We start from the raw sequence: 27644 nt of genomic DNA, 5'->3' as shown, positions 1-27644 counted from the left end.
GCAGTGTCCTTAGAAGGCTTGTGAATTTACCTCACTAGGTATGTGGGGGTTTTGTATTTTAACTCTGTTTAGAGGATAACTCAGTTAAAATGCAAATTTAGCTGTGAGGTAGCACAATAGAACTCCATTTCTACTGAGTGTAACAGTAGGAGACAAATTATAAAGTTTAATTGCTAGATGTGTAGAAGTAATAAATTATAATTCGGAGTATTTAGTATTAGAGATTGCTGTTCAGAGCTTGATTTTGTCTTAGATATTGAAGACACAAATCCTGTATTTAATTTAAATGTGTCTGTAGAGGGAATTACATAGGTTACATTTTGACTTTATTCTTCCATATCTTATAGCACACTTGCATTTAGTATTTGAGTTATCTAAACAAATTCATCTACAGCCAAAAAAAAACAACTACCAACCAGAAAACTCAAGTGAGCTATCTAACTGCTTATCATTTGACCACATTAAAACATCAAGAACTTAGCACAGGCTTTACTGTAAGGCTATAACATATACCAGAATATTTTTTCTGTTTTTAGGTATCGAAATTTTGATCAGCCTCATCGATTCTATGTAGCTGATGTATACACTGATCTTACTCCACTGAGTAAATTCCCTTCCCCTGAATATGAAACTTTTGCTGAATATTATAAAACCAAGTATAATCTTGACCTGACCAATCTCAACCAGCCACTGCTGGATGTGGACCACACATCTTCAAGGTAACAGCAGTCGCTTTTTTGTGTCTGATGTTTGTAGTTTGACAGTAAAGTGCATTTTTCTTGGGGAATGGGGGGAAGTTATAGGATAGAGCTGAGGGCTTGTGTTTTTCAAAATAATTACTGATTTTTTTCCTTAAGAGGTACTTAACTTACATTACAGTAACTGTAACTGGAGTCCAGCTTTTCCAAAGATGCCTTTGCTGTCACATCACAATGTGTTAAGGTTGAATACTAAGAATAAGTCATCACTTTAGAAAGTTTAGGCTAGTAAGTTCTATATATTAATTATGTACCTGCATTAAAGTATTTTCACATGGCTTTTAGACTTAATCTTTTGACTCCTCGCCATTTGAATCAGAAGGGGAAAGCACTTCCACTGAGCAGTGCTGAGAAGAGGAAAGCAAAGTGGGAAAGTTTGCAGAATAAGCAGGTAAAATAGAAGTATTCAATTCAAGTTGACTGTCAACGTCATCTGATAACTACCTTTACTGGTAAAAAATTCTTTTCTTCCTCCCTCTTCATCCCAGATCCTGGTTCCAGAGCTGTGTGCTATACATCCTATTCCGGCATCATTGTGGAGAAAAGCAGTTTGCCTCCCCAGCATACTTTATCGCCTGCACTGCCTTTTGACAGCAGAGGAACTCAGAGCTCAAACAGCCAGTGATGCTGGCGTAGGGGTTAAATCACTTCCTGCAGATTTCAGGCATGTATTTTTTCAATATGGTATCTGACTTCACTGGAAAAGAAGGTGAAAACTTAACCATTACTGCATGAATTTGAAACTAATATCCTTTGTTTAACTCGTGTCAGTTTTCAAGGAAATACAGTTTAAAAAGACTTGATTGTGAATGGTGAAGTTTGATGCTGCAGTCTGTTCTTTTCAGAAGAACTTGGCTTTTTTTTAAACATACATGTGCATATAGTCGTCTTGTCTTACAGTATTTTATTGTTAATAAAATCAGCATGTATCTTTACAGATATCCTAACTTGGACTTCGGATGGAAAAAGTCTATTGACAGCAAATCCTTCATCTCTATTCCTAACTCTTCTTTAGCAGAGAATGAGAATTACTGTAAGCACAGCACAATTGTAGTCCCTGAAAATGCTGCACATCAAGGTGCTAATAGAACCTCTTCTGCAGAAAACCATGACCAAATGTCTGTGAGTTACAGAACATTGCTCAATGAGTCACCCCGTAAACTCCAAATTGATGTCTCGGCAGAATTTGCAGCAATTAATGGTGTTTCTTATAATAAAAATCTTGCCAATGGCAATTGTGATTTAGTTAACAGAGACTTTTGCCAAGGAAATCAGCTGAATTACTGCAGGCAGGAAATACCTGTGCAACCAACTACCTCATATCCCATTCAGAATTTATACAGCAGTGAGAACCAGCCCAAGCCCAGCAATGAATGTACTCTACTGAGTAATAAATACCTTGATGGAAATGCTAACAGATCTACCTCAGATGGATGCCCCAAAATGGCAGTGACCACCAGTACTTCAAAAGCTATTAATCTTTCAAAAGACAGAGCAGATACTGAAAAGAACCCTTCCAGTGCGTACTCCTCAAAAACTCTTGGTCCTAATCCTGGTCTCATTCTTCAAGCTTTGACTCTTTCAAATGCTAGTGATGGATTTAATCTGGAGCGACTAGAAATGCTTGGTGATTCATTTTTAAAGCATGCCATCACTACATATTTGTTTTGCACTTACCCTGATGCTCATGAGGGACGGCTGTCATATATGAGAAGCAAAAAAGTAAGTAGTAACAATCCAGTGATATTATGTAAAAGGCATGCTGTGTACAAGCCATAAATATATCAGTTTTACTAGAAAATAGAATGGCGACAGGTTGATTTAATTATGCAGCTTTACTGATTATGCATTGGGTGGCATATATATATGACGAATGAAAACACAGGACTATTGGATTAATGTTGCCATAAGAATATTGAACGGATTGGTTGGAATGGTTTTTTATGGTTCATTTTGAAATCTAGACCTGCTGATTACCAGCCTAAGGAAGGATGGGACTGAATAGAGCTAAAAGTTCAAATGTAGTGATGATGTTGGGGGTACTGAACACTAGAGCTAAACTGAGTAGAAACTTTAGCAGGAGTGCTTGAATGAAGGTGTGGGAGGTAGTAAGCAGCACAGAGCCTTGGATTGTAGCTTTGTTTGACCTTTCCTATTTTTTTCTCAATAACCTACTTTCTTTGAAAAAAATTAACATGATTTTACAGGAACACTAAAAATGAAACAACAAAAAATCTAACAGAACTGTTACATCAAAACTTTTTAAAGTATTTTAAAGTAAATGTAAACAGCAGTGAGCACTCTTCAGTTCTACTGCTGCTGATTTTAAATTCTGAAATAATCAATTGTGTGGAAGTCCATTTTGTTTTCTCCACATAATGTGATAATTTGAATTAAATGGTAAAGATTTGATTGTCTACCTCTAATAAAATGCATCACCATGAATTAAATTATTGAGTACTTTAGTCTTGGAAAGTAAGGAGAGCTAAATAAATTACACAATTCAAATAAAGGAAGTGATTGAATATTCAAGTTAAAATTTCAGTATTTCAAAAAGAAACATGGAAAGAGTACTTAAAATGAGAAATGAAGATCAGAAGTTGATCATTAAAAAGGAAAAGGAAATACATTTGTGTATCGAGAGTGATTTTTTTTTTTTTCCCCTTCCCTTTAAAATACATGAAATAATTTTAAAGACTATTAAAATAACATCTGGTTCATGACTTAATAAGATTTGTTATCTTGTTAAAAAACATTAAACTGTTTCAACACTTTCTACTGCCAAGGTTTAGGTCAATCTACCCATGATAGTAATTGCTATTCATTCAAAATCTAGTCTGGTACTGGTAACTAATGGCACTTGTACAATTTATATTTACTATTATTTTTAAAGTAGCAATAATTTTATTTTGCAAAGAGAATTTAATACATCAGATTTCTTTAGCTGAAATTGTCACACCTAATATGTTTGGTCTGAAAAAATAATAATGTAAAAATTTGTACCTAGCTGTGAATTGATTGTGATATATTAAGAAAGCTGAACTCCCCTTTGGGGACTACAGAAAATGCGTAATGGTACAAGATCTAGCTTGACTTCGTTTTGCTCCTTTTGCATTTTAACCTATTTTTATGTAAATGTATGTTCAGAGGTTTATCAGAATGTTTTTCTTGAAGGTCAGCAACTGTAACTTGTATCGCCTTGGAAAAAAAAAAAGGACTGCCCAGTCGTATGGTGGTATCGATTTTTGATCCCCCCGTCAATTGGCTTCCTCCTGGTTATGTAGTAAACCAGGACAAGAGCAACACTGATAAGTGGGAGAAAGATGAAGGGGTAAGACTTTGACTATGTTGAGGAATAATTATTTGTGTGTCTGTATTCCCTCACTTTGTTGTCCTCCCACCCCCCTAGATATTTTGCTATGCAAAAAGGAGTAAGTTTGTATCTTTGTTTCCTTACTAAAGCTTCACTATAACTGGATGAGAGGTAACTCTTCCTGAATAGAAGCTGAAATATGGGAATTTACTGAATGTTGTCCAATAATGGGTGTATATATTAATAGAAAAGCACAGAAGAAAAACATTTTTGTTTGTAGTTAACATGGTCTTGGGAGTTCTGAAATTTTTATTGGAAATTTAAACAGTTAATGGTTTTACTGTAATATGTACAGACAGAAGATTGCTTTTTAATAGATAGTGAGTTCACCTTTATAGAATATATGAAAAGGAGTTGCTGTTTTTCATAGTGCTGAGGTGGAATTAAGATTAGAACTGGCTTAAGAGGCTGTTCAGTGTTGGTTACTGTTAACTACACCACTGGTGTGACTGAGAGCTACTTCTCATTCAAAATATGATTCTGTCTTAGACACCCTCACTGTCTATTACCACGAGGTTCAGAATAGCAAATATTAATGAGGAACAATTCAGATTATTTTCTGACTAAACTCATTGGATGTCAGTAACATAATCTTTAAGTGTTTGAGACTGGTTTGGAGGTGGGGGAAAGGAGGTGGAGAGGTTTTTTCTTTTTCCCCAATTTTGAAGGCCACACTCGGATTGTAGAACCACCAGAGGGCAACAAGAGAGGACTGTTACATAGATCTACTGTGCAAATAAATTTTTATTGCAGCATAAAACAACCTGACTATTGTGGTTCTGAATTGTGCCAAGATTTAATGTCAAAGAGACTTGCTGCTATATCTTTCTGAAATTAAGATAGCATATTTAGGACAGCAGCTAATTACTGGGTTTAAGAAGTTCTCGGTTGTTCATAACTTTTCAGTGCTCTCTTCCTCTTTCCTAATCACTGTTCATTTGTAGATAAAACACATTTTCAGACCAAAAGGCAGACAGTGATGCAACTGAGAAGTGGGGGTTTTTTGTGCCAAGTAGATATTTTGCTTTCTCAAATGTATATTTCATTCTCCATGCATGGGCTGATGGTCTATAACTGGAGCTAGAAATCTCATATAATTTTGGCAAATTATTGTAACATCCAAGTCAAATGTTGGTATTTTTTGTGTTATCAAGCTTTATTAAGGGGAAGAATCTTCCTTTGTTTATTTGATCAAAGAGCTGATTTCCAAAAAGTCTGAAAAAAATGCTTAGATGTATTTATCTTCAGCTTTTAAGTGATTGTAACTTACTAACAATCAATCAGGTATTATTTGAGAATGTGTTCTTTCTTCTGGGATTAATTGTTGATTTATTTTTTTTTAATTGGTATCTCATAAGGAAAAAAACTATCAGAATTGCTTCCTGGCCCTTTTACTTATGTTCATTTTCATCACTTAGAATTTTATTGTGTTTTTTTTATGTACAAGAAGTGGTGTGTGGACAATATTAGGCTAGTTCATGTAGCTGTCCTGATGAAAATTAATGTTATTCGAAGAAAACTGTGAATGAGATTATAGTATAAATGAAGTTTATAATTTGTCAAATCTTTTAAAAAACAGAGTTGTCCATATAAATACATCTCATTCAGAGAGTGTATTTTTATTTCAGAAGCAGATGAGACAGGTGGTGTGTAACAAGAGAAAGTCAGCACTAGCTCTAGTTGGGACTAAGTAATTTAGTCTTATTTTGAATATTATACTGCTGCTAGTATATAAAATAACTGTTTCAAATCAAATTTTGCTATCTCTGATTGATTACAGTTGCAGAAATACCTGCTGTTTATATGTGAGAGTGGTAATTACAGCATCAGAAACTCTTCAAACAAAGCGTCTAAACTAGGAAGAAAAAGTGGCTTTAGAAATGAATCTCCTCTCATTACTAAATTTGACTAATCCTGCTTCATCCTGATGAGGAACGCTGTGATCTGTTTGATCTTTAGATGGTTTCAAGTGCTGCCTAGTGCATCCTCTTACAGCTGCCACCTATCCAGAACTACAGAGCATTGTGCATTTGGCCCAAAGGGAGAGGTCCTGTCATGATCCGCGACCTATTATATCTCCTTTTTGGAGTGAATTTAGCTTATCGGGATCTGCCGAGAGGTCCGCACACGGCGCTCGCCTCTCACAGAGGAGCAGTGACTTCGGCACTGCCTTTTCGGGTGAGACACTTGTTCAGTGCTCACTGGTGTTTCCAATAACAGCAGCCAATCCCCAATTAGAATTTACGAATACAGAGTTTATTGGGGGGGAAAAATAAAACAGTTTAGGGCAGGAGGTTCAAAAAGGGTAATTAAAACACATAGGAGCTATGAACTGTCTTTTAAACACCAAATACCAAGAACTTATATATGCCTTAATACTTATATATAGGTACACCTTATTTACACACCCAGATTAATTATCTATGAGGGGAGAAGGAAGGAGGGATATGCCCGACGCTTGTCCCGTATAGGGTCGCGGTTTGTGTGCAGGTAAATGAGACAGGAACCCCTTAGGGAGAGAATTGTACCCCAAAATACAATTCCTTACTTTGTTCCTGAGATGCTCTAGGTACTTACATAGTAGCTGCGGATGACTTTCCCCGCAACCCAGTCTTAGAACCACGGGTGGCAGGAAGAAGTCTCACCGCATGTGCTCAGCAAGAGGAAGGTTCCGCAGCCAGGGACCGCCGGCAATGCAGCCACGAGCTGGGACTGCAAAAAGCCACGGGAGAGATGGGACAGGCTGGGTCTGCAGGGATTAGCTGGGACTAGCCAGGACTGCAAAAGCCACGGGCGAAGCGGGACGAGCCAGGAGCTGAAAGAGGAGTGGGGACCTCTGGCCGGCAGGCACCCCCAGGGCGCACGTCACTCCCCAAAAGCAAGCAGCAGCTCCAGAGCCTGTGCAAACGTGCGCCCCCAAAGCAGTGCGCACAGTGTCTCTTTTATGGGTCTCCTTTGCTCCCAATTGACCATTCTTATATTTCTAGGGCTTCTCAGCCAATCAGGCGGGGACTTTTTTCCCGCCACTGCTGTTGCCGGGCAGACTAGAGGTTTGCAACCTTGTTGCCGTTTTCCCACCACTGCTCCTCTCTAGCAGCAACTACCCCCTCATGGCGTCTGAGTTGTTTTCAGACAGAGGAGGCAGGCAGGAGAGGGTTTAGAGTGACACACAGAGCAGCCATCTTTAAGCCAGTTATGTCTGCTGACCTAAAGGGCATTTTATGTTCATGTGAGGAGATATCTGGTCCTTCACATGTCCCCAGTGGTATCATCTGGTTCACAGATTTGCAAGATTAAGTGACTGGGGTTTACAATATGATATAGGTAGATTGAGGCAGCTATAGGCTGTTTCACTTGATTCAAAATGCTGTTGGCTTTCAGGACCCAATCCAGAAAAGCACTTTTGAGTCTGATCATGCTTCTGTCAAATTCAGTGCCAGAATTCCCACTGACATCAGTGATGCTCAGCCAAGCCTGTAAATACTCCTTTTGATGTTAGGAAGACTACTTGTATGTTTAAGTGGTTTCCTGGACTGGGGCTGGGGCAAATTGTACAGCATTGTATAGTTTGGGCATATCTGTGTTCAATTTATAATTTACATCAATCCATACCGATTTACTCAATATGAGTAGGGAAAAGACATGAGACATCATTAGTGTTTACTGCTTGTAGGTATGCATGCAAGTGTTACAAAATTGGTGACAACACCTTTTATTTACTGAAGGCTGTAAGTATAGCCAGAAAAAAAACCTGGAACTTTAAACAAATATGTACTTGTTCAAAGGATAGGATTGATACTAGTTGCCTTTGGCTTCAGTCATTATCCTACTTCCTGATTTAACATATATGTTAATACTCAGCTTAAAAACAACAAAAACCTTTATTACAGAAGTGTGCAGTTCTTGCCACTTTTCCGTTTTTAGACCTGCTATATTGAAATCCTGAAATATTAAATCTCTCCAGTTTGTAATACATTTAATATTGGTTAAAATGAAGAACGACAGTGCAAATTAATTCTTACATGACCAAAAATTGGCCTATATCTAATAAGCAGCAAGATTATTAACTGAATCCCCAACACATGCAGTCAAGGCTGTCATCCACATAAGCATGAGATTCTTGCCACCTAACTGATATTAGACTCCATTTTGATCTGTAATATAAGTCACCTGCACTGATTCATTGCTAGTTTGCCAAATAGACTGAATTAATTTGCAACTGTGTTTGAGAGCATACATAAATATATTTTTCTGCTTCAAGTGATGATTATTGAAGGACTAGGATAAAGAAATTCTGTTATTTTATTGAATGTGTTTTCTGTTTGTGTGTCTGAAAACTGAGATTATCATAATTCTGACTACAGTAAATCTTGCAAGTCCCTTTGTGTTTGCCATAGAAGGAGGAAGAAATAATTTTCAGAATTACATTTTTAATCATGTAAATAGCCTTACTTAGCAGATAGAAAGATACAGCCAAAACTGTTTCTTGTACTTCTCCAAATTTGTTAATTTAGTATTTTTTTGCTGACTTTGGCATGCAAGTATATAATGTTTAGTGGTTTTAAAAATGTGTATGTATCACAGTCAAGTAATATCATGTGTTTCTATGAAATGTGTTTATATGTAGAGCCTACACTGTTAAAGGTTAATAATATTTTGTATTCCGTCAATTATTCTAGTCTTAGAATGCTCGTGTTAACTGAGGTTGTATTGTGCATCTGATCAGATAATGTGATTAGGAACATTAATTTTAAAATCATTATTATTAGCAGACACTACCTAAATCTTACTCTCCTAGCAGTTCTGTAATTTGTTTCCCTCTTCAGTACCATATTTTTTGTTTTCTCTTATAGACAAAGGAGAACTTGTTGGCTAATGGTAAACTTGATGATTATGATGATGATGAAGAGGATGAAGACCTAATGTGGAGGTTACCCAAGGAAGAAACAGACTTTGAAGATGATTTTCTGGAGTATGATCAAGAGCATATCAAATTCATTGATAATATGTTAATGGGATCAGGGGCTTTTGTGAAGAAAATTTCTCTCTCACACTTTTCAACCACTGATTCAAACTATGAATGGAAAGCACCCAAAAAGTCATCTATGGGTAATGTTCAGTTTTCATCAGATTTTGATGATTTTGACTATAGCTCTTGGGACGCTATGTGCTATCTGGATCCTAGCAAGGCTGTTGAAGAGGATGATTTTGTAGTGGGCTTCTGGAATCCATCTGAAGAAAACTGTGGTGTTGATGTAGGAAAACAATCTATCTCGTACGACTTGCATACAGAGCAGTGTATTGCTGACAAAAGCATTGCCGACTGTGTGGAAGCACTGTTGGGCTGCTATCTGACCAGCTGTGGTGAAAGAGCTGCTCAGCTTTTCCTGTGTTCACTGGGGCTGAAGGTGCTCCCTGTAATTAAAAAGACTGATTGGGAAGGTACTTTGTGTGCTACCAGAGAGAATTGTAACAGTGAGCAGAAAAATCTTTCACCAAACTCTATTTCTGCTTCTGTAGCTAATTCAGAGCCTTGTTTGTATAAAGACCTGGAGTATGGCTGTTTGAAGATTCCACCGAGGTGTATGTTTGATCACCCAGATGCTGAAAAAACCCTAAATCATCTGATTTCTGGTTTTGAAAACTTTGAGAAGAAAATAAACTACAGTTTTAAGAACAAGGCTTATCTTCTTCAGGCATTTACTCATGCCTCATACCATTATAATACCATTACTGGTAAGTTGTCTAAAAGAAACCAGGTTGTAGGGCTTTTTCCTATTGTAAATGTAAGAGAAGCAGTATATGTTTTGTTCCCATGCGTAGTCTCTTTTTTAGAAATCATGTGGTACTTTAGGAAGTCAATAGCTTCTGAATACAAAATCTTAGAAAATATTACCTTGCCCCATATTCAGAGGGATATACTTGTTCAAATTGTGTCTCAATGATTATTCATATTTTGACTTGATACAAATAGAAGATTTACTGAAGCCTAACCAAGTTTTGGGAAAGGATTTTTCATCTCTGATGCTGTATCACTAGTTGTATATGACTGATATTAGATCCTCTTTTACCTGAAATAAGTTATCTTAGAACTCTTGAAAACTGCAGTGTAATTCTAGAAGTAGCGATCACGTTTTGCAAATATATGTAGAAAATTTGTCCCATAATTTAATCCCAATAATATTGCACTTTGACTCTACATCTGGAGATGAAAAGTAGAGTATACAATTTTTATAATAGTCTACAGAGTAGCAAAAGACAGAGACTTCTGTTTGAAATTCTGAGTTGGAAGGCTTGTTTTAAGTCTAAGCATTATATTGCATAAATATTTAAAGTCAAAATTGAAGTGATTGAATAAATCAGACTAAATATTAATTTCAACTTAACTGCTTAATGTTTCCGTACATGGTATCATAAAAGATTTCACAGCCATAAATGTCTGTATTTCTGTAATCCTCTTGAATTACTTTTGGTTATAGTAATTAATGTAGTATTCAGTCATTCTAGAACTTTAAGTATTTTCCTATGATAATATGCAATTAAAAATAAACCGTGGTAAAATTCCAACCCGATTTGAAGTGAATGGAAATTCCTGTGCAGTCAGCAGTGGAAATTTTTCCCTAGTGTGCTGGTTCCTTTTCCAAGGAGTAAGAAAGCTCTGCTTTAATGAAGAAGTCATTTTGAAATGTTACTACATTGTGATACAGTTCTGAAAAAACACTGAAATGCTGCTTTGGTTTTTCATTATGGGTGATGATATAAATAGTGTAAATTATATATATGTTTACTTTTGCAAATATTTCACAAAACATACAGAAGGTAGATGAATCCTTTTTATATATATATACTGACAAACAGGAACCTTAAGGCGTAGTGTCTAGATGGAATTATATTGGTTGGTAACAGAAGTTTTTTAATTCCATTTCTGTTTACCAAGTAAGACAATTGTGAATTGCTGTTACCTGTAACTTTAAGGAGTAGCAAGCAGTTGAGATATGGCATCATCTTAGGTTCAGCTGCTATAAAAGCAACTTAGTACTAGGCATTTCACTCTCATGTTACTTGAGTAATGATTTTGTCTTCCTTCCCTGTCTACTCACCTGTCCCTGTTGGCTTTCTGGAGGTTTTTATGCTTTTGTTTATATTTTAAAAATAGATCTCCTTAACTCTCCAGTTCCAAGTCCCCTTTCAATTTTCCAAATAGCAAAGGCTTGACAATTTTAATTTCCAGTTTAAAAGACACATTTTAAATGGGAATCTTTGCTGAATGCTTTTTGAGAAATCTAAATGTGTGGCAAATAAGATGAAAAATCTCAGATTTTGTTCACCCTGCTTTAAATAAATTGATTTCTCTGTTGGTTTTTTTTGAGGTTCAGTTGTTAACTATTTTCAGATCAGCCTGCTGGTGAAATATCTTCATTTTACTTTTTTGATGTTTCTCATTACAATGTGAAGATATTGAGTGAAAGCATTAATAGATTATAAACATAAGTGTCTTGCTAGCCTGAGAAATTAACATGGGATTTGACAGTGGCTTTATTATTAGATATAACTCCTGGTTTTCCCAATTTATTTTTTTTATTTTAATTTTTTTTCAACAATAGTCTCTTTAAACACAGAAATACCTGTTCTAAAAATCAGATTGTCTTCTGTGAGCACTGGTTAGTTTGTGAAATTTACATGGCAATGTACCAAATCTCCTATCCAGAATGGCCTGGAAGGAATCTTTGTGTTAAACTTAATTGTGTTTTTTTTTTTTTCTGTTTCCAATGCTTTAAGATTGTTACCAGCGCTTAGAATTCCTGGGAGATGCAATTTTGGACTACCTCATAACCAAGCACCTTTATGAAGACCCACGGCAACACTCTCCAGGAGTTCTTACTGACCTACGATCTGCTCTAGTCAATAATACCATTTTTGCATCATTAGCTGTAAAGTATGACTACCACAAGTACTTCAAAGCCGTCTCTCCTGAACTGTTTCATGTTATTGATGACTTTGTGCAGTTTCAAATGGAAAAGAATGAAATGCAAGGAATGGATTCTGAGGTTAGTGGAAGTAGAAGAAACATGATCAGTATCCAATTTGAAGCATGTTGCTCTGCTTCTTAGCGTGATGAGGATTTTTTTGTAATGTTTTAGTTTTAAGCACACAGCAGCCATAGAAGCAGGCTCCCAGTAATAGAAACATGCAATATGCAAAGTAAAATATATTCTTCAGAAAGTATAAAGTCAGTAAGAACTTTCTGAAAATAATTAAGTTGAAACTTGTTCTCCTTTAGATTTTTCTGTTATACTTGATTTTAATCACTTTGCTTTTGTGTTGTTGTTAGTGGGAGAAAAATGTGCTGGTGTGGGGGTAAAACAATTAGCTTACTTTCCACACTGACAGATTGGAAGCACTACTATATTACTATACTATAAAATTGTGATGAAGAGTTACTAAGTCACATAACGCTGACTTAAGATAGGCTATCCATGCAACATCATGAGCAGTGCTACCTTGGGATTATGTAATGTAGCACACTGACAGATTTCCACTGTCTCTCATCTGATGCTTTCTTTTGGAGCTGGTGTCATTGCACTGTTCTCAAGGATGTCTGACACGCCTGAAGGCTTTATCTTTGCTAGCCACGGAAGCATTTTAAATAAGTCGCTTGACAAGTAGTTCAATTGAAGACTTGCAAACACATATATTTTCTGTGGAGGAAATCTGTAGCTAATGAGCTTTATTTGCTGGAGAATAGACTAAAACTAACTCAATTTAGATAAGCTGTTCAGGAAATGTATGAGAGTAAGGGCCTTGTGAGTCACATTCTAATCAGAGTCCTGGAAGAGACTGACTTTCTCGTCCTTTTTTTGAAAGTGTTATCCCATAGATGTCCCTAATAGTTTGTCTTCTAAAAAATTGACCAATCTCTTAGAAAGTATTCTGTCTGAGAATACTTCAACACTAAATAAACGTTATCTTTGTCTTTAGTAGTTTCTTCTTTCTGATAAACAATTTAAAAGCTTGGGAATCAAAATGTTTCAGTTACATATATGGATGTTTACAGCCCTTGTACTGCTGCAGAGTGAAATCTGTATGTTTTATGCAAAGGTTCAGAAAACTTAGAGAAATTGGTCACTGAAATTTGGATCATGAGCTCTTAGAAGTTTTTTGCCTTTTTACTCATTTTTAAGAAAACAAGGCTGATTACGGAGTTTGATCCCCTAATATAAAATAATTTACATTATCTAAATTTCAGAATGTAACTTTTAGCTTTGTTCAGTTCTGCTAGTCTGCAAAAAGATTGTCTAGAATCTTCCACTGAAGTTGCAGCCGAATTGTGTGATAGCTGTTTCAAATAAAATTCTTGTTTCACTCTCCCTACGCCTGCTCCCTATCTTGGTCTGGCACTGAATTACTGAAAATCTTATTTCATCAGAGCTAATGCAAGAGTCTTTGTTTCTGCAGTTCATGCCAGCTAGACTGGTTTCCATGTGTGTCTCCACGTCATCTGCTTTTCTTTTTTGCAAATCTCGCTCCTGAAACATCTGTTGTCCCTTGCCTTTTAGCCCTTAGTCTCTCCTGTTATATTTCAGTATAACTCAAAAGTGCTTCAGTTTACACTTGTATGAAATATGGTATTCAAAACAGTTGAATTTGAGTTTTAACATCAAAACTCCTATTTGGAGTGTATACACATCAGCTCTGACTTTTTTGATTTGTTGTAGGTAGAAATACTGGATGGGGCTAGTTTATGAAGTATTATAGTGATTATTAAAAGGAGAGAATTGGATTTTAAACCCCAGATAGAAGCCAAATGGTGTAAAGGGGCAGCTGCTGGGAGAAAAGACTGGCAGAAACTTACTTGTCCTTAGGGTAATGGTCAAAACCTTGTTTTCAGGTTACTTTGGCCTTAGGTAAATGTATATTAGATATATTTAAAGTGTTTTTAGTAAAGAATTAGTTTAACTCAAGATCTTCAAGACATATAATGCAAGTTTAATTTTAATAATGAGAATATTGTTTTACATTAGTAGCATAGATAAAAACACTGCCTGCTACATTCCAAAAATACCGAACTATGCTTGTTGGTTCAGTCTAATGTTACTGGTTATCAGATATTAGAGGCTTATTTTACTAGTGCTTGTTTCATGCTTGTCTTCTAGGCTAAAGGACATAAGGAAAGGTACATCTGACTTTCATCTAGCGATGTGACTTTTTAGTCTCCTTCTAGAAGATGTTTAATGTGTGAAGTTTTCCTTTGCTATGAGTAGCTTTCTAGTATTAACTGATAGAGCCAAATATGTTTCTTATTGGAAAAAACAGACCTGTGGTAAAATCCTACAGAATTATTGAAAGAGGAATTCTCAAAGCATATCAGGTCTCTGTACACAGTGGTATTTTGGATTTTTTTTTTTCACATTTGTAAAATGATATATCCAGCAACTTGGTTTCATTGGCAAATAAAAGAACAATTTCACTGTGGAAAGTTGTCAATGAAAAACTTAAAGGAAGCAGCTCAAAATGTAAGAGAGCTTACATTTCTGAAGATTTTTATTTTATTTTAAAATAAATTGTTTTTCTCTTCTCCTCCCCTTCTCTCTTCCTCTCCTGCCCCCCTTGGCTTTTTGTAATTACAAACAGCTCAGAAGATCTGAAGAAGATGAAGAAAAAGAGGAAGACATTGAAGTACCAAAGGCCATGGGGGATATATTTGAGTCCCTTGCTGGTGCCATTTATATGGATAGTGGAATGTCTTTGGAAATGGTTTGGCAAGTGTACTATCCAATGATGAGGCCATTAATAGGTATTATCAGCTTTCAGAAAAAAAACACCTAATAATTAAGTGCCATCTGCTCTGAAGAGAAAAAAGCTAATTGTTTGGGTTGTTTTGGTTTTTTTTCAAACAGAAAAATTTTCTGCTAATGTGCCCCGTTCCCCAGTGCGAGAGCTATTGGAGATGGAGCCAGAGACAGCCAAATTTAGGTAAGAATGCACATCTTTGGTGCAGACTGCCATAAACTGTTTAAAGCTGCGCTCCATAAACTGCTGAGAATTTCTAAATGTCACAGATTACTTTTAATTTATTTTGCACTAATCACTTAAAATTCTCATTGTGTTCACTGATTTGTAATTTTTTTCTTTGCACAGCTTTCTGAGAAAAGTAATGGTTTCTGTTTAACTGTACTGCTTTAATGTCTGTAGAAAAAAATAACGTAGGTATCTTATTTCACCTTAACTTGCCTAAGCAGTAAGTAATTCTTGTGTGTATTTTTGCAGTCCTGCAGAAAGAACTTACGATGGAAAGGTCAGAGTAACAGTGGAAGTTGTAGGAAAGGGAAAGTTTAAAGGCGTTGGCAGAAGCTACAGGATTGCCAAATCTGCAGCTGCGAGAAGAGCACTACGAAGCCTCAAAGCAAATCAACCTCAGGTCCCAAACAGCTGAGACTCCTCTTAAAAATAAATGAAATAGGGGGGGGGAAACAAAACCACATACAAATAAAGTACATTTTTAAAAACGTTGATGTTGAGAGGAACAAATTGGAAGACAGAATTTAAAGTTTGTTTGATAACAGTGTAGGTAACAAAACATTTAACATGTATAAAATTTTGGAACTAATTGTAGTTATAGGTTTTTGCGCAAACACAATCTTGTCTTCTTTCCTCACTTCTGCTTTGTTTAATCACAAGAGTGCTTTAATGATGACGTTTAGCAAGTGTTCAGAATAATTGTTGTCAGGTCTTTTTGGTTTACTTTTATTGTCAGTACAGCTTTGCTTAGTGTTAGAAGGCCAGGGAGCTTATGCCTAATGCAGTTGCTAGATTTATATATAGTAATCTTGAAATTCTTCAATCTGTGCACTAGTGCCAGTCATAAAGCAGTTGATAAACTGTACTGGATGATTTGGTATAAGAAAGAATAAGTGTGCCAGTATTCTCCTTTTTTTTCTTTTTTTTTTTTTTTTTCTTCTCCATGTCATCTTTTTACATTAAGATGACATTCCCAATCATTATTGCACTTATTTGTTAGGGACAGATTTTAATTGAAATGGCTGGCATACTCGTAGAATGAAACTTCAGTTTCTTTATGCCACAGTCTTGCATAAAAAAAGGTTCTTGCCTTAAAAATAAATAAACCCTCATTAATAGTTTTTAATTTCTGATCTCTTTTGGAACAAACTGTTTTACATTCCCTTCATTTTGTTATGCATTTTACAATGATACAGCTCTATATTTGCAGTACAACTCATTACTATAGCTGTGACTTATTACATGATTATAATAGAAATTGTATTCATATATATGTAATTAGGTTATTTTTAACAATTCTGAGAAGGTGGTTAGTCTACAGTTTTTTTTATACCATAAACAAAATATGGTCCTTGGCTAAAATTCCGATTTTACACAAACCTGCAAGCTAGATAGTTCCAATACTGGAAACAGTAATAATTGCACAGTGCAAACTGTCACTCTAACAAAATAACCTTAGACATATCACACCTAAAATATGCTGCAGATTTTATAGTCAATTGGTTACATATTTAACAAACAGAGCACCTTTACACTTAGAAATATTTCCACATGAATTTCTTACTGTACTTTTCAGAGTTGCATGCATATTTCACCTACCAAAGCTGTGCTGTTAAATAACATGAAAGATGATGTTTGAGATATAACTGCCGTACTTTTGATACATCTGTGATTTAGGTCCTTAATTTAGAGAAACTAGCTCATTGGTGTTTTGGTCTACTGGGGGTGGGGGGGGAAATAATACTTTTATTTTTTAGGCTTTGCCTATACTTCTTTAATTAGATTTTTGTAGGCACTCTTCACTTAAATACCTCAGTTCTTTTTTTTCTTTTTCCTTTTTATTTTTTGCATGCATTGTTTTTTCTGTTTTGGTGCTATGTTTATATATTATGCTTGAAATTTTAATTTTTTTGCACTGTAACTATAATACCTCTTAATTTACCTTTAAAAAAAGCTGTGGGTCTCGTATTCCCACCAATATCAGTAGAGGTTTGCTGCAATTTTGCCCTGTTAATTATGCTTGAAGTTTGAGAAAGCAGAGCAAGTTGTTTTAACGTTTTCCAGCACAATAGTTTAAACTTGATGCTGTGTCTTATGAATTAAATTACAAATAAATACTGTATTTCCTGCTTTTATACCCTATTTCTTTCCTCATAAATGCACACTAAAACAAAATGAAACTGTCAGCTCTTGCTTTCTTAACAAAAAAATAAAAGAAATGCCTTAGTGACAAGGGGTAGACATTAAGCTTTTCTGAAATACAGTTTTCAAAAGTTCATATATTTTCTATCTCAGCCATTTTTCATTCTGCAAAAAGGACCATTCTTGCATTTGAAAGCAGCATTGTTATAGTGGTCAGACAGAGAATTTAAGTACCAGCTTACACAAAATTCTAGCATTTGTTTGGTACTTCAGACACGGAAGTGTTGCAGGGAAGTAGGTAGAAGACCTGCAAGTCTTGATGTGTATAAAATAAAATGTAAATGAGATGGAACAGTAAAATCATGCAGTCTAGATTTTCAAAGGTAAATTTTTTTGAGTTAACTGTTTGGGAAAAAAAAAAAGTCACCAATTTAAATTATAGCTTTTTGTTTGTTGTAGGAGTGAAGTTTCTTAGAGAAAATACATGGTCCCTAATGTTGGCAGTTCCGTGTTTCTGGCCAAACACCAATCAGCAGATAAAAGTCAGACGATCTTTAAAGTCTTAAGTAGTTTTAACTGCATTATGAAAAATTAAAATGTGTTGGTCTTAGAATGCCTAAAATTTTATACTGTTTTTATGAGATAATAGATTCTCAGGGGTTTCAGCTGACTGTTAGCAGTAAAGTGCTACAGAGTGTTTTGATGCAAAGAAAATGAACTGAACTTGCTCTGTGTTTCAGAATGGTTTAATGATCACTTTGTTACTAGTTAAAGCCTATGAATTGGAGATCTGAAATGTGTAGTGGCTGACTATAAAGTAGTTTCTGCTGCTGAAGCGTTTTTAAATGTGTTTTAAATACCGTAATTTTTTCCAGTGTGACCTCATTAAAATATTTTTTTATCCTTTGAGATAGAAAATTCATGTTAGTTCCCATGTTATTACATCTGTGTGTTTTACCCTACAGCTGATACGATTTTGATATTGGACAGTGTATGCTATTAAAGACCTAAATCTGATCATTTGAAGGTTGGGATAGAAATCACTTGACGTGCTATAAGCACAAGTGGAAGTGGACTGTTGCAACCCATCTTCAAAAGCAACCACACAGGCTCATCATAAATAGTGTGGGGGTTAGTTGGCATGAACCTTGTTTTTGTTTTTTGTTTTTTGGGTTTGTGGGGGTTAGTTGGCATGAACCTTGTTTTTTTGTTTTTTGGGGTTTTTTTTAATCTAAGTCCTGTTATACTGTACTTTAAACAGTCCTCCTAACTATGCTGCGTTTTTATTTTTATGGCTTTTTTTTTGCGCTGTTCTGTTCATGTAGCACAAATAAGCATTGCACTTGGTACCATGCTTTACCTCATTTCAAGGAAAAAATGCTTAACAGAGAGAAAAATGTGGTTTGGCCTTGCTGCTGTTCTGATTTACTGAATTTGAAAAAGATAATTATAATGCCTGCAATGTGTCATTTACTTGCACAACTTAAATAGGTCATTTGTAATGTCTGTGGCATTTTTACTGTATGTGGAAAAATACAACAAAGATGTGTAACAACTCTTGATTGCATTTTAAAGCTATTGTTTTTGTACATCGTTTTACTGTTATGTGAAGTAGTTCACATTAGAATGACCTCTGACACTCCAATAATTATCTCTGAACAAACCATCATATTATGCATATATTGTAGTTTTTGCGAGAAGACAGCCCCTCATAATTTGGTCACCTGAAACTCAGTCTCTGCTCAATGTGAGTATTGAGTGCTCAGAAGTGACTTCCGAAGTGTTTGTTTAGCTTGATGCTGCTAAGGTGCATATAGAAAAAAAGCCTACTCTTCTGAAATGTCATTGCACAATACTATGTTGTGACTGCAGAGTACAGAACTTGGACAGGAATCAATTTCCTTGGTGGGGAGGAATGTAGCGGTGGTGCAGGGATGAGGTGCCAGATCCTCAGCAGGTGCAAATTAATGTGGTATCATTTTAATCAATGGAACTGCATTCTTTTACATACCTGAAGATCTTGTGCTTATATGTATGTTACAGAGTTCAGGTTTTCCTCCTCGCAAGCAAGTACAAAACCATAAACTGAAAACTGTCTTGCTGCATATGACATAATGCTGTTACATGCATTTATCTATATAGAAAGTGAAATCTTTATATCCCAGTCACAGCAGCACACATAATCCAAAAATGACAAATAGTACCATGGTCTGCTGTGATACTGCACTTGCCTATGTCTGACAGACAGTATTCTGGATATGTGTATTTTAGGTGGGATTCCCTACAAAAAAGTTTCCATGAAAATATCTGTATTTATTACATCAGTGAAGCAAAGAGTTTGATTTTTGGTACTTAATTACTGACATTGATCCTTTTCCAATTACTCTATTTTTCAATAATTTAATTTCATTACTTTCGTATTAGGTTTAAAACTTCATGATCATGAAATGTAATCTAAATATCATTTGTAACTCAATCTGAATTATGCTAGCAAGTATCTAGAGGTCATTGTAGTATACTCCACTAGCAGTTAAAAATAACTTCTGTCAAAGCTAACTACATTTCTTAAGAGTAAATTTTATCCAGTTAAATCCTTGGGTTTTTTCCCCTCTTTTATTTGAATGGCAACCACAGACTACTTTAATTGCTTTGTAGATGCACTCAGAATTTACTGCAGCAGCAAGTTGGAGAGAAAAATGTTTGTGAACAAGAATTGGAAGTTGCAGGCATTTTTATTGTAAATAGTTTGACTGAAAAGATGGTTGAAATCTAGTAGAATGAATAACATATAATTTGATGGACAATAAAATACTTACCATCACATGCTGCAGCTGTCTTTAAGGGACATAAAATGTAATTCATTCATACTGTAATCATGCTGCAGAAGTTTGCAATCTGCACCTTATGGATCACAATTACCTTTAATAGTTTTTTGTAATAATTGTAGCTAAGTATATCTCCAATAAAGTTATGGTCTGTTCACCTTGCGTTGTCTTTTTGCTTTTGTTTTCAGTCCATCTTCATCTGTCCATAAATCTTATAGGAGTTTGCAAGAAATTACTACACAGTCTAAATAAGAAAAAATATTTTGGGAAGACATTATTTCTTGACCTCGTTTAAAGACAAGTCTGCCTGTCTCGTTTCTCTGATGAATGAACTGTCTTCATAGCTATGTGAAGACTCTTAAGGGACACTCAAGTTAAAAATGATGATGTACATGCTACAATTTGATCTCTGTGTTGACCATTATACCTGCAAAATTTCTGTTGGAGCTGGGAGGCCCCAGGGCACAAAGGTTCAGTAACAAAAGTTTGCACAGTTCAGCCATGTTTTAAGTATAACTAGTTAATATTTGCTAATGGTCTCAACGTTAGTAACATTGATTTTAATTATTTTGTTTTCTGTTAGTATTTCATTTATCCTGCATATTGAAAGCATGTTTGTAGAGTGTTCTGTCTGGCACACTAGTGTCATGTCTCTGTTTTACAGAGATGAGACAGACCTGCTAGTCAAAGATCAGGAGTTTTCCTTTTGAAAACTTCCCAATGTAGCAGATGATTTATTGGCATCTCCTGTGAGCAACTTCTACTACATGTTTTGTCTTAGGTTATAGAGAAAAGCTTGCTGAACTGCTGGTAGGCATGGTGGTAACTACTTCTGGGGCTTTGAGGAAGATTGAATCACCGAAAACTTTCAATGGTCTCAGTTTATTTCTTGTCTCTGTGGTAATGAAGCAAGTATTTCAACTGAGAATCCAGGGAAAGTTATGGTTCCTCCATGAATTTCTAGCTGTTTTTGTCCCTGAATGTGTTCCACCTGACACTGATAATGCTGATAGGTAAAGCCATTTAAGCTCCAACATGTAGACCAGTCAGCTGTAGCAGGGGATAACACAGCTTTCACCCCCCAAGTTCTAGTGAGTCATATTGGAAAAACTTACTTCCCCAAGTTTTCTAGAGGAAATGGGTCTAAAAATAAGAATACAAAAAAAACTTATCTAAACTTGAGTCTCAAAGGAAGTTGTCCATCTCTTGCTGAGTAGTAATGTGAAGCTGTAACAACAAGACACAAATTTTCAGGATAGTTGTCTTTTGTCATCCTGACAAACCTTAGTGACCACTGTAGGAACTGAAAAGAGAATTCCTCTGTCTGTCTGGTGAAGAGTTTACAGGTACTAGTTTCTCATAAGAATAATAAATGTTTCATACTTGCATCAATAGACCTGATATGTATTTGGTTAGCTGCTAGTATTAAGTAAAACCATACAGAACAAGGAATTTGTGTGAAAACAGAAGTAAGGTTTTCAAATATGCTTGTCCTGAGTAGAGGTAGTAACAATGTTAATCATAACTCTAAAGTCCAGAAACAGAGGAGAAGATTCGGTGCTTGCCTGGGCTTCCCTTAACACTTCTGCTAGAGTTGAGCTGCAGGATCTGTTCCTTAGAGGAAATCTCCACATCAGTGGACACAGGAAGTACTGACATATAAGTGGGTTTTATTTTTCTTACAGTTGTGATTAGGTCCTTCGTTATTGTAGAATGTGAAAAATACTTTCATGGTGATGAGTAAAATAAGCAAGGACCTTACATATGTTATGAAAACATATCATTAACTTTGCAGCTTAAGCACCTCCATTTGCCTGGCTTGTTGGTTTTGTGTTGCGGTTTTTTTTACATTATATGGTGTGTTTTTTTATAGGCTTGTGCTAACTCTTAAATTGATGTAATTTTCTTCAGTTAACTTGAAAATTTCCTGTAGTTTTGGATTCCTGTCCAGCTCTGACTGAAGTTGCTGAGAAGACATCCAGTTGGGCACTGTAATTTGTGTGCATTTGAACTTGACACAGAAGTCCTTCAAGTACAATAATTGTAAATTCCAGATGTCAAGTAAAAGTTGAAAAATTTAATGATGTACAAAGGTAGCCTATTTGTTCTGCTTCTATTTTTGAGGCTCTTAAGCTTGGCATGTTTGCCAGCTACCTACTGTTGGGATAGCCCACCTATCTTTGAATATCCAACTTATTGCTCATTTCGCCAGGTGAGTGAAATTTAGAGGGAAGAAACAAGGCAATTTTCTTTGCTTTTATTAACATCTAGGAAGCTTCAGCTGACTTCAGGTGTGTGCTCTGCAGGCAGCTGCATCTGGGCTGTAATTCCTACCCATTTCTTCTGTTAGTGGAGCTGCATCAGCAGTGACAGCACTGTTGGATTTTTCTACCCTTAGATCATCCTTTCAACATGAGGTGAGCTGAATGAGAGGCCTCTTCCTCCCTGCCCAGGGCTGGCACTCAGCTGATGAGATGGATCCCACACTGCTTGAAGCTGAAAATGTTCGTTCAGGGAAAGTGCTGGGACAAGGAGAACAGGAGATTTCATCCAGCTGTAGCATAGACAGGGAACACTAATTACTGCAGAGTCTCGCTCACCTCTTGCCACGGGGAGGATGATCCCCTCTGTAGTGCCACTTGGCCAGGAGCAAGGCAGTAACTATGAACTGTTGCAGCTGTTTCATCATTTGTAGCAAAGTTATGCAAAGTTTGCAGACTTAACTTACCCAACTAAAGCACGGAGCTATGCGAGAGGACTGCAGGATCACCAGTCTAGTCTTCAACTATATATTCCTTCAAGAAAGTAGTTTTCACAGAGGTACTTGAGTGGCACTTTGCCATCAGTTTTAGGGTAAGGTTTTTAACTGTTTTTTACATGAGAATTTAAGTGACATAGAGGTGCAGCACTATAGTTGTACAAAGTAAACTGTTGCACAACTAGCATTAGCACGAGTGCCTGTGAACACAGATGTCATTAAGCATAGACATCAGCTTCCTTGTTCTTATACCACAGCTCTCTACACCAGCCATCTTGGCCTTCATGTGTACTCTCCAGTTGCTTGAATTTAGGCAAGACCTTAGTGTCAGAACAAAAGCCTCCCTGCATTCAGTTGAGCCTCAGTGTCTTGATAGCCAAGATCTACCTTATTCTCACACTTCTACAGCAATTAATAGTGTTTTGCAGCACCAATTTTAAGTTAAGAAATTATTGCTTTCAGGGTGATTCTAGCTGGAATAGCAGGGCATTATGCTCCTGCCAGCAACACTCACCACCTTCCTCCCAGCTTTACATAGTACATATGCTCCAGGCAAATGAGATCTCATTACACAAACAAACATGGCACAGGCAGCTGTACTCCTTGTCTGGCCAACTGACTGCTGTGCAGGGCTGTACTAGTGCCTTTGCTGGGCTTTCAAAAGTTGCTCTTTTTGTGGAATCCATCAGCATCAAAACCCAGCCCTACCTGCTGTGGGGAGCTGAATTCTCTGAGAGTGCTGGTGGCCCCAACAGGTACAGCAAGGAAGGGTGCTTCACACCTTCCTGACCCACCCTGTGGAGCTGAATCAGACTCAAATCCTTGTGCATGTGCATTGCAAGAGTATTCCTTATTTTGTATAACATTTAGTTGCAAGTGACTAAATTATTGTAAAATAACCATTCAGTAACCTCTGTGGAAGATTTCTTATAAAGTAATGCTGCTTTATTGGCAGCTGAAGGCTTACTTGATGCAACAGCTACATAAATTGCAACATAGGCTGTAGCAAATAAACTAAACATGAGTATATAATCTATGCTAGATGCATAGCAGCTGCTTTGTGTATAGGATATGGTGTCAGAAAATCCCAGAAACAGCAGTGACTGAGACAAGGAGTGATGGGGGACCTGCATAAACACCTGAGTCATATCAACAAATAGAGAAATTGGTAGGTTGGAAATATTTGAAAATCAATGCCAAGATTCAGAGATACCTCAAACATGGAAAGTAAAGGGAACAGGTCTGGGCAACTCAGCTCATAAATCAGTTTCCCAGAAAGGGATGAGCATCATGGAGGTAGTCTGAGCAGTGGTGGCAACTGGAAAAGCCAAAGCTCATTTACTCCAGCATCAAGTTTTAGGGTGACAATGGGACATGCTGGAAGGAATGGGAAGATGAAGCCAACTGAAATAGAGCCTTGCAGTAAACAAAGGTTGAAATTGGCCACTGGTTACTGCAGAAGTCACCAGTTTTTGCCCCTTCCAACAAACTTTAAGCCTCAAGTATCCTTAAACATAGTCCTCTAAGGTCTAAAACAAGTCCTGTGGTTTTTTTGACTCTTTGAATGTGACCCCAGTGAGCACTCCATGTCTTAACTGCGATAGTGAAAAGTCCACCTTGCATCCAAAGCAGGCTTACGGTGAGAGGATCTCTGGTCTGTCCACTATGCCAACAGTAAAGGTTCAGTTTCTGTGCCAGCCACCCTGCACAAGACAGACACAGCAGGGTTGTGTTTGGGTAGGTTAGACATAAGACTGTAATTGTGTCCTTCTAGAATCACTTGGGTTAAAATCCCCTGCTGATTGTCACCTTGCTGTGATTGCTTACACTGAGAGCTACTTTTGCTCATCCCCCACATTAACAAGATCTGTTTTTTTGAAAAAGCACCTCAGCCCTGAGCCTTCACCAGGGTAGCAGGTCTCAAACTAAAGAGAAGCAATTGCAACTTAAGGTTTTGGTTGTCTGGTTGAAGTCTGTTAGGCCAGGAGTAAGCCCATTGGTGGTGATGATCAGAGGCCAGTGTCAAGCTTTTAAATAATTTCCTTGTAAAGTTAAATCTAACCTAATGTCCAGAAGCTGATTCCTCACCCTAATCAAAGAGGTTCAGTGAAGGTCCTGAGTGAGACCAGGCTGGAGAGATTTCGGGCTAACTTCAAGCCACAGAAGACTACTTTGGCAATTACGACAAGTATGAAGAAGCAGACAAAGCTGTGATTGCAGACAATTGAGGAACACAAACATTTTTCATTGGTATTAGGTAACAGCAGTCCTTGGTAGACAAGTTCTAACTGGGTCAATGCCCTAGCCATAAAGCATCTGCCAGATTTTTTTGTTAATACTGGGGTTTTTTTGGACAATTTTAGCCAGTTGCCCCCTGCAGAGGTCTCTGGGCAGTGGATTCCCATTGTCCCATGGTTTCCTGGAAGTGCAGCTTGGATTATCTTTTGGGAATCTGGGCAATGTAGTGTGGCAATACTGGAGATGGAGCCTTCAAGCCTTTTGCTTGATTTGCTCAGCAACACCATGGGGAGGCTCGTCCCTTTCCCTGACCCACTGCCTAAGGGGTGGAGCTGAAGGCAGCAGCTTGGCCCTACTGTTAGGACTGCTCACCAGTGATGGTCTCTGCAAGAATACCCTGAATCACATGTTTTGCCACAGCTGCCTGTGTACCTCCCTCACCTGCAACAGGTTATGCCTTTCATATGATGCTCCTGAGACTTAGGTAGACTCTCCCTGTCCCTAGCCATCTCTCTCGACTGTCAGTGTTTATAACCACTGTGCACAATTTCTTTCCTCCCCTAGCCCTCACTACACCCCAGAGGCAGCTGTATTTCTACAGTGAATGAAGCAATTCCTGTATGTATGATTTTAAAGTGCTTCGGGACCCTTTGGGAGAGAAGGTGCTATTGTACAAATACAAGATACTATTAAAACAGGAATCTGTGTAATGGGTGATAAATTCTGATACTATATGTTTAATATAATATGACGGTTGTAAATCCAGTGAATTACCATAGATATTTGCTGTGCAGTGTGTTTATGAATTGTTTGGGCAGGTGTTTTTCAAGGCCCAGTTTTTCACACAAAACGTGAATTATAGGACAGTTTAATAATATTCCTTACTAGAATCCAATATGCCACAATTAGCTGCAGAAATGCTATTGCCTGATGGCTGAGCTTGGTTGCTGATTGAGTTCACATGTAAGAAGGCAAAGGAAAAAAGCAGTGTGGAGAAAAGAGATCTACAGAAGCAAGCTTTAAGATCTGTCTTTGATCTCTTAGAAGCATATATCTTTCAAAGACAAAGAAATCAATAGTTTTGGTAGTGTTTGACTGTATTTTACATGCGCTTCCATACATGTTAGAAGTAGTTTGTTTTGACTGCAACAATGAAATAGTTCTCTAAAAGTTTATATCCGACATTATACTTTTAATATTTATTGATGTGAAGGGATACCTGTACTGCACATGTTATTTGAATCAAACCTTGCTGGATAGTTTTAAAATCAGATCCAAAATAATATAATTCAGGATTACATAGGGTTGGAATTTCTAATTTTTATTTTTTACTGACTTCCACATAAAAAAGACTTATAAGACCTTGAAAAAATATTTCCCTTCTCTGAAGAAGAGAGGAGTGCTCTATTTCACTCCTCCATCTGCTTTTATGCTACAAGCTCAGTTTCATCCTGAGCTGATGTTAAACCAAGCAGCACAGCAGGAACCTATCTAGAAGCAGGGCTGGCAGGGCTGGGTATAGGTTTTAAAACTGAGTAACAGAAGAATCTGTCTTCTCCACCATTACAGGATTTTGTGAGTGTTAATTTGGCTGTCATTACTTTTATTATTACATATCAATGGCATTCTTTGGGGCACAGAGCCCTTTCCTTTTCATGTAGGTGTGTGCAGCTCCTGGGGTTTGCTGTGACTTACACACTCCCATAGCAGTTGGTGGCACCTTCCAGACAAGTGAAGCTCAGGAACAGGTTTTGGAGGTGCTGCATTTCCACTGCTCCAGCCAATGTCCGCTGTGGCTGAAGATGCTGGGCATCACCTCCCACCTCTCCAAGCCCCATCCTGTTCTCTCTGAGCACCCTGGAGCTCAACACTGCTAGGATCAGGCCCATGGTTGAGCGTAGCTGGATCTCACCAGTGCAACATTACAAGCTGGTAGCTCAGATGAAGGTTTACTTAAACATTTTCTTTCCACGTGACTGGTGTAAGGAAGGCGTTTGCAGCCTGCCCCCCCTCCCCATGCCGTGCTTTGTCTATGTGTAAAAGCTGCCCTTGGCCCCAGATGATATGTTTGCATTTCATAATTAATGCTGAACTCGACGTGAGGCAGATACCAAAGGACGATTTTTTAAACAGATGTTGCAGGTCACTTGTAAGTTATTTGTCAAATAATTTTCAGAGCACAAGCCGCTGCTTTTGCCATTGTGACCAAAGGCGTGTGCTGCTCAGCAGCAGTAATTACAAAGCCAGGGCAACGCAGGGAAAATTCATCTTATTTAAAAGTGTTTTAGTGTCACCAAACAGCTTGCTATGCCATTAGGCAAGTTTTGCTAGACACATTCAAGTTGAGGGTTTTAATTTGTTTGAAGTATTCTCTAAAACAGAATTATGTTGGAGTTTACATAAAATGAGAGAATGACATGAAAAGTTTTAACTTAAGCAGCAAAATATAAAGGCTAATCTTATTTAAAAGTAATATGTGTGTCTTGATTGAGTGCCCAGATACACTCAACTGGGACATTTTAGTGGAATCG

General features: G+C 37.0%; 1 protein-coding gene across 1 annotated transcript in view; it reads left to right on the top strand.

Annotated features, from left to right (window-relative positions):
- Nucleotides 1-16221, top strand: part of DICER1 (dicer 1, ribonuclease type III) — a 44771-nt gene extending 28550 nt beyond the window's left edge. Inside the window, 11 exon segments of the mRNA XM_010003737.1 lie at nucleotides 537-719; nucleotides 1044-1149; nucleotides 1247-1422; nucleotides 1697-2480; nucleotides 3933-3962; nucleotides 3964-4089; nucleotides 8985-9867; nucleotides 11911-12179; nucleotides 14764-14926; nucleotides 15030-15105; nucleotides 15400-16221. Coding sequence (XP_010002039.1) covers nucleotides 537-719; nucleotides 1044-1149; nucleotides 1247-1422; nucleotides 1697-2480; nucleotides 3933-3962; nucleotides 3964-4089; nucleotides 8985-9867; nucleotides 11911-12179; nucleotides 14764-14926; nucleotides 15030-15105; nucleotides 15400-15565 — 2962 coding nt within the window. The 3' untranslated portion in view covers nucleotides 15566-16221.
- The last annotated feature ends 11423 nt before the right edge of the window (nucleotides 16222-27644 follow it).

The sequence above is a fragment of the Chaetura pelagica genome, unplaced genomic scaffold, assembly GCF_000747805.2.
Source record: "Chaetura pelagica isolate M959 unplaced genomic scaffold, ChaPel_1.0 scaffold48, whole genome shotgun sequence".
NCBI lineage: Eukaryota > Metazoa > Chordata > Aves > Apodiformes > Apodidae > Chaetura > Chaetura pelagica.
This window is presented reverse-complemented; position numbering and strand designations above follow the sequence as displayed.